The sequence below is a fragment of the Argentina silus genome (assembly GCF_951799395.1).
Source record: "Argentina silus genome assembly, chromosome: 19".
NCBI lineage: Eukaryota > Metazoa > Chordata > Actinopteri > Argentiniformes > Argentinidae > Argentina > Argentina silus.
This window is the reverse complement of record NC_139673.1, coordinates 4,154,989-4,162,488: the sequence shown is the minus strand read 5'-3', so window position 1 is coordinate 4,162,488 and position 7,500 is coordinate 4,154,989. Positions and strand designations below refer to the sequence as shown.

The 7,500-nt window shown below is 52.4% G+C and overlaps 1 protein-coding gene across 1 annotated transcript in view; it reads right to left on the bottom strand.

Moving 5' to 3' along the window:
- Positions 1-7,500, bottom strand: part of adamtsl3 (ADAMTS-like 3) — a gene marked incomplete at its 5' end in the record, with an annotated part of 110,936 nt that overhangs the window by 6,841 nt on the left and 96,595 nt on the right. The window contains 5 exons of the mRNA XM_083691198.1: positions 1,114-1,356; positions 1,447-1,578; positions 2,823-3,023; positions 6,623-6,760; positions 7,038-7,165. Coding sequence (XP_083547324.1) covers positions 1,114-1,356; positions 1,447-1,578; positions 2,823-3,023; positions 6,623-6,760; positions 7,038-7,165 — 842 coding nt within the window. The remainder of the gene's footprint in view (positions 1-1,113; positions 1,357-1,446; positions 1,579-2,822; positions 3,024-6,622; positions 6,761-7,037; positions 7,166-7,500) is intronic.

Below are 7,500 nucleotides of genomic sequence, written 5' to 3'. Positions count from 1 at the left end.
TCCCACACAAGGTCCTTCTATGCTCTTCTTGAACAGTGCTTGAGCTGGCGCGCGCTGCTCTCTGGGAATCACTGGCAGAGTAGAGCACTCAGGGTCAGAGGGCAAAAACTCTCGTCTGACGTACTTTAACGCGGTATGAGACTTTCTTTTTTAGGAGGTAAACACAGACCTCGCGTTTCGATAGCTAGGATTCAGCTACACGGGAAATGAGGATCGTTTGAGATGGTATGCTTCGTGGATTGACAAAAAATACACATGAAAATGGATTTCAGATAAACTTCCATTTCATGTTCACTACCGTGCCTGAGACATCGCATACTGTAGTAATGGCTGACTAGGCATCTTTTTACTCCCTCCGTGTCTTTCTCTCTGTTTATCTCTCTCTGTCTCTGTCTGTGTCTGTGTCTCTCCCCCTCCCTCCCTCCCTCCCTCCCTATTTCCTTCCCTTCGTTCTTTCTCTCCAAAACGAGAACAAATTGCAGCCTTCAAAAACGAGCGGCTGTTGATATTAGCCGTTATCCCAATGTCATTTTCCCCCATGCCTGAAACAAGTAAAATACAGCATATGACAGATACGTTCTGATGGCTAGAAGTGGTACAAATTGCCATGTTAATTGGGGTCTAGTCTTGTGATAGCTAACAGCTGTGTCCACAGACAGGCCTACAGTGGGATCAAACCTGACAGTACAATAGTCATCACATCACAGGCCTGTTTCATCCAGCTAGGGCCAGAAGGGGGGGGGAGAGGGGATAAAAAAGAAGTCTACTATGAGAATGGGCTGACTTACACAATAAGAGCCTTGTGTTATGAATGTGTCCAACTTAAAGTGGGGGAGAAGTTTGAATCTGTAGTACACACACACACGTACACACACACACACACACACACACGCACGCACGTACACACACACACACACACACACACACACACACACACACACACACACACACACACACACACACACACACACACACACACACAGACACACAGACCCACAGACCCACAGAGGCCCTGTTCTGTCAACACATGATTAACAACACATTACAAACGACAACCCTCTATAAAATGATACATGTTTTACAGCAAATAGGAACAGGACGGTACTCCCCCACCTTCGGCACGGACGTACACCCAGGCAGACAGTAGCTGGGCGTTGGCGTTGATGGGGGTCTGGCATCTGTAGCGGCCAGAGAACTTCCCCTGGAGGGTGTTGACCTCGAGAACACGGCCCCCCACCAGCATCCTGTACTGAAGACCCGGGCCCTGGCCCAGCCCCGGGCCCACGCTCTCCTTCAGCGTGTGGTTCTGGTAGTCCCACCTCACGGGCTTGCGGTGGTCCGGGACCACCGGACACCCTGGGGAGAGGCAGAGAGGGTCAGGGAGAGAGGGTGTGTGAGCCATTTGGGATGATGCTGTAGGGTGTGTATGCGCGTGCGTGTGCATACCTATGCGGAGGATGTCTCCAGGTCTGACGGTGACACTGGTTCCGATGCGCGAGGCCATGAGGACCCTCCTCCTGCTTAGTTCCTTGGTGAGGGAGGGCTGGGACACAGACACACCCCTGGCTGCAACAGGACCTGCAAACACACCAACACTGTCAATCAATCTATCAACCAATCAATCCACCCTGCCATCGATCTATCAACCAATAAGTCCAAACAATAGCAGATACAAGCACAAGTCGCTGTACCTTCACCAGCGATGACCAGGCTGTTTTGAGCGACATGTGTTTGGGAGACTGAGACGAAGTGTGAGAACAGTTTGGTTGATTCACTCTCTCCTTGCTGTTTTAGTCCTGGGAACATTCGATCTATCACAGTTGTCTGGTAGTTTAGGCGACGTTCCAGCAGAACAGACAACTGGGGTGAATGCTGCCAGTGTCAAAGCAAACACTGTTGAGGACTCGGAGTGTGTCGGTATGTTTCTATTGTGTGTGTGCAGACGTATAATTCAGAATAATGGTTTTTGGACCACCCCGGTCCAGTCTGGTCTGGGCAGTGTCTGTTGTGAGAGTGGCTGGCCTCAGCAGCTTGGCTGAAGGGTGTGTGTGTGTGTGTGCGTGTGTGTGTGTGTGTGTGTGTGTGTGTGTGTGTGTGTGTGTGTATATCTGTGTATGTGTGTGTATCTGTGTCTGTGTGTGTATGTATGCCTATGTTCCACGATGAGGTGTAATTAAAATCTAAGAGGAGATGGACCCAATCAAGGGTGTTTGGTACCATTCTTCATTCCATTTCCATGCATCACAATGACCCTGTCCTCCGATTTCTACTTCCACCAGCCTCCACTGGTGTGTCTATGTTCCACAATGAGGTGTGATATAGATCTGAGGAGATGGATTTTACCATGCCAGCCCTGTGCCTAGGCCGTGTGTGTGTGTGTGTGTGTGTGTGTGTGTGTGTGTGTGTGTGTGTGTGTGTGTGTGTGTGTGTGTGTGTGTGTGCGTGCGTGTCAGTGTGCATGTGTGCATGTGTGTGTGTGTGTATGTGCATGTGTGCGTGCGTGCATGCGTGTGTGTGTGTGTGTGCGTGCATCCGTATGTGTGTGTGCGTGCGTGTGTGTGTGGGTATGGATGTTCTGCCAGCCATATAACCACAGTTCCCGTCACACTCCATCCTTCAGCATAACTGCTCTGGGGACGCCAATATCAATATGCCACTCATACGTCTGTGTGTGTGTGTGTATATATGAACCCTTGTGTATATGTGTGTGTGTGTGTGTGTGTGTGTGTGTGTGTGTGTGTGTGTGTGTGTGTGTGTTTATATAAATCCTTTTCAAACTGCAAAACACACACACCACCATGCAGTCTCCTGTCTTCATGGTGGTGTGTGTGTGAACCCACCATGAACATGTACAACACTGGAGGCGGTGGATTTTCCTATGGGGTTGGCAGCCACACAGGAGTAGGTGCCCTGGCTCTGGGCTGACACATTTCTCAGCCACAGAGAGCCAGAGGGCAGGGAGACCACGCTGGCATCCAACGGACCCTCCCTTCTGTGCCAACGCACCGTGGGCTGGGGCACACCTGTTAATGGGGTGGGGGGGGGGGCAGGGGGGAAAGATAGAGAGAGAGAGAGGGAGAGTGAGAGTGGGGGGAGGGAGGGAGGTGTAGGGGAAAGGTGGGAGAGAGGAGGTAAGAGAGAAATGGGAGGGATGGGGGGGGGGGGGGGGGGGGTTGGAGAGAGATGGAAAGGGGGGAAGAGAGAGAGAGAGAGAGAGAATACGAAGATAAGACATTTCAGCACTCAGAGGCACACTTCACCAAAAAGCCTTGAGCTAACATCATCATAAAACTCCTCGAGGGTATCGACCAATGAGAACAGAACAGACCGTTACAGATTACTGGGACAAATCAGGGGATTGAACGCCAGTCCTCACGGCCGTGCCAATAACCCCTCAGACACTTCTGTTCAGAAATGAAAAGCATATGGAAAGTGATATTTCATTACCTCTCCTATTTGATTATACTGCTAGTGTGTCTGTGTAGCACCAAAGCCAGACAGTTGAAAAACACATGAAGGTTTGCCTGGGTGCTCCCGTTTCACATTTCTCAGACTGGCACCCACCCACCCACCCCGCCCACGCCCACGGCACACAAATAAACCCTAACTTTCGACGGCTATGAATGTCATGCCGTACAAGGCCTGATAGGAATAAACAGGTCTGAACATCTCCAAGCGGCTCTATCACATTCAATTACCCTGAGATCCAATTCTGCTCCAGTTCTCTCTCAGCAGGCTCACTGCGTTGGTCACGCGTTCGACCACAAGAGGGCGCTGTTGTAGCACGTGCGCATAAGGAGCTGCTGTGGCATACTCTGGTTAATATTCCCATAAACAGAAGTGATAGACCATTTAATTGAAGGCAACTGCTAGGATGAGTCTCCTTCAAGCTGTCCCAGAGGTGGTGTGGTGTGAGTGGGAGAGATGGCTTCTCAGGGTCTCTTCTCTGACCTCTCCCATACAGATCAAATTACTTTCTGCAATCACCAGAGCTAGGACTCTAGCTAAGCTCTGATTGCTGGGCAGGGGAGGCTGGTGGAGGTAGAAATCGGAGGACGGGCTCATTGTAATGCATGGAATGGAATAAGGAATGGTATCAGAGATGTGGGTTTGATACCACTCCTCATTCCGTTCCATGCATCACAATGAGCCCGTCCTCTCCCCCGTTGCTGGGGATAATAAAGGTGTCTATTTGTCTGAGTGTGTGTGTGTGTGTGTGTGTGTGTGTGTGTGTGTGTGTGTGTGTGTGTGTGTGTGTGTGTGTGTGTAGTGTTGGAAAGAGACCAGCTGCAGCCAGACAAGACATCTCTCTACAGCTAACATATAAAGGACAGTATCTCCTTACGCTGACTTAAATACCCCCCCCTCTCTCTTTCTTTGCCCCCTGTCCTCCTCCCTTCTCTATCTCTTCCAGTCCTCTCTCTCTCTCTCTGTCTCTCACTCACTCTCTCTCACTGTCTCTCTCCCTCTCTCTCTCTCTCTCTCTCTCCATCCCCCTTGAGACATAAGGACATGTTATTAAAGTCTCATTTGTTTTGGCCTTCACACCCTCACACACACACATGCAGACACCCCCACACACACCAACACATACCAACACACACACACACCAACACACACATCAACACACACATCTCACTCACTCATCTCATCCAATCACTGGGTGATGAGTGCGGCTCATAAAACAGACCGCTCTGCAGTCAGTGCCAAGGCCATGGCACTGAGGGGTATAGTATGGCTGTAGGCCTGTGTGTGTGTGTGTGTGTGTGTGCGTGTGTGTGTGTGTGTGTGTGTGTGTCTGTGTATGTGCGTGTGTGTGTGCGTGTGCGTGTGCATGTGCGCGTGTCAGTGTGTGTGCGTGTGCATATGCGTATGCGTGTATGTGTGTGTGCGCGCTGCGCGCGCGCGCGTGTGTGTGTGCGCGCGTGTGTGTGTGTGCTTGTGAGTGTGTGTGTGTGTGTGTGTGTGTGTGTGTGTGTCAGTCATCCACATGCTGATGGGTATACAGTAGTTGGCAGCAGGTGGCTCTCACTAACAGGCGATGATGAATGTGAGCAGGGATCCCAGCAGTCGGGCCTTGAGGGAACTGGGACCATCGCCCACGGTTCTCAACACTCCACTGTGGCTGATCAAGGTTACTGGCCCTGTCTCGTAACACCCTCTTCCTCTCCCTACCCTAACAGTAGCACACCGTCCCGGGCCTAGGCTGTCACTTGAGACACGTAATCATTACTTTACGATGCGTAACCCCAATGAGAGAGAGGCTGCTTATGAAGACAGAGCTCACCATGAAGGAAATGTGGTGTGTGGGTGGACAGCCTCTACTACCTTCTGACCATCAGACCGAGGTTCTCCTTAGAACACGTAATTACAGCTGTAAATGATCCAGGAAGTATAAATCGTGTGGTCGCAGACCGCTGAAGCTCTGGATGGCATGTTGTTGGATTTCCGCACCATTTCTCCTGAGGCGAGCTGTGTCTGTCAACACGTCAACACTGCAGACAGTGGATCAGGCAGGACACACTACCTAACCAACACGCAATGTCAATACCTAACCAATATCGTTATAGGCTATATGGGTAATATAAGATCGGCTTGGATTGAAACAGGTGTAAGTGGAACGTACTGTCGGTAAATGTACTGTGGTTTTTTGTAGCGTCGGACTGTGTGGTCCCTTTTTCTACATGAACGCAGTGCAAAGAAAGACAAAGACAAACAACTAAGACTTGGAACATGAAGAGCTGAGGTGGAGGGTTAGAGCTGAGGTGGAGGGTTAGAGCTGAGGTGGAGGGGTGGAGCTGAGGTGGAGGGGTGGAGCTGAGGTGGAGGGGTGGAGCTGAGGTGGAGGGGTGGAGCTGAGGTGGAGGGTTAGAGCTGAGGTGGAGGGGTGGAGCTGAGGTGGAGGGTTAGAGCTGAGGTGGAGGGGTGGAGGGTTAGAGCTGAGGTGGAGGGTTAGAGCTGAGGTGGAGGGGTGGAGGGTTAGAGCTGAGGTGGAGGGTTAGAGCTGAGGTGGAGGGTTAGAGCTGAGGGTTAGAGCTGAGGTGGAGGGTTAGAGCTGAGGTGGAGGGTTAGAGCTGAGGGTTAGAGCTGAGGTGGAGGGTTAGAGCTGAGGGTTAGAGCTGAGGTGGAGGGTTAGAGCTGAGGTGGAGGGGTGGAGCTGAGGTGGAGGGGTGGAGGGTTAGAGCTGAGGTGGAGGGTTAGAGCTGAGGTGGAGGGTTAGAGCTGAGGTGGAGGGTTAGAGCTGAGGTGGAGGGTTAGAGCTGAGGGTTAGAGCTGAGGTGGAGGGTTAGAGCTGAGGTGGAGGTTTAGAGCTGAGGTGGAGGGTTAGAGCTGAGGTGGAGGGTTAGAGCTGAGGTGGAGGGGTGGAGCTGAGGTGGAGGTTTAGAGCTGAGGTGGACGGTTAGGCCACTTTATAAAGGCAGTGTTAAGCCTTGGATCTCTCCAGGACCAGGACCAGGACCAGGACCAGGACCAGGACCAGTATCAGGACCAGAACCAGGACCAGGACCAGGACCAGGACCAGGATCAGGATCAGGACCAGGACCAGGACCTGGACCAGGACCAGGACCAGGACCAGGACCAGGACTCCCCCCCCCCCCTCCCCCACACCTGTGTGACCCACCTGTGACGGGGCAGTCCAGGGTGAGGTTGGCCCCCGGGCGGATGCTGACCCGGCCCCCCACCACGGCCCTCAGGCTGCGGCCCCCCGCCATCCCCTGGTCCGACACGTTCCTCCAGGAGACGGCGATGGAAGGCGGCTCTGTTCACACACACCAACAACCGGTCAGAACCAGTCAGAACATACAGTATGAGAAAAAAAAAACAGTCAGGACCCATGTGTGGCTCTCTAGGCTGGTTAACGGTTTGTTATGAGGATTAAGGGAGTGAAGAGAGAGAGAGAGAGAGAGAGAGAGAGAGAGAGAGAGAGAGAGAGAGAGAGAGGAACTTTCCATGAAGAAGAAGACAGTGATTAGGTTCGGACAGGGTCAGCTGAGGATAACGATGAGGTGAGTTGGAGACACCAGGTGACCACCCACCAGCCAGTAGCAGTTGTGACGTTTCAGAGTCCGAGCCGTGCGGGTTCGTAGCGGTACACCGGTACACCCCTCTGTCCCTCGCTCCGGGCAGGGCCACGTGCAGTCCTCCAGAGCTGTCCCACGATACCCTGGGGAAGAGAGGGGACAGCGCAACAGTGCTTTGAGGAAATGGAATGTATTTGCTCATCCGTGTTGACGATTTTCTTCCACTTCTGTCCTCTCTAGCGCGGCCTTCTCAGCCCCAGAGCCCAGGTCCTGGCACTGCAGTCTGGAGCTGCCTCTGCGATCTTCCTTTGCACGCACACCACAATAAACCATTGAGACAAACTCACTTACTACAGGCTGGGTCGAGCCTCGGTTATAACAACAGAGTGTGTGTGTGTGTGTGTGTGTGTGTGTGTGTGTGTGTGTGTGTGCACGTGCGCCTGTGTGTGCACGTGCGCCTGTGTGTGTGTGTGTGCAC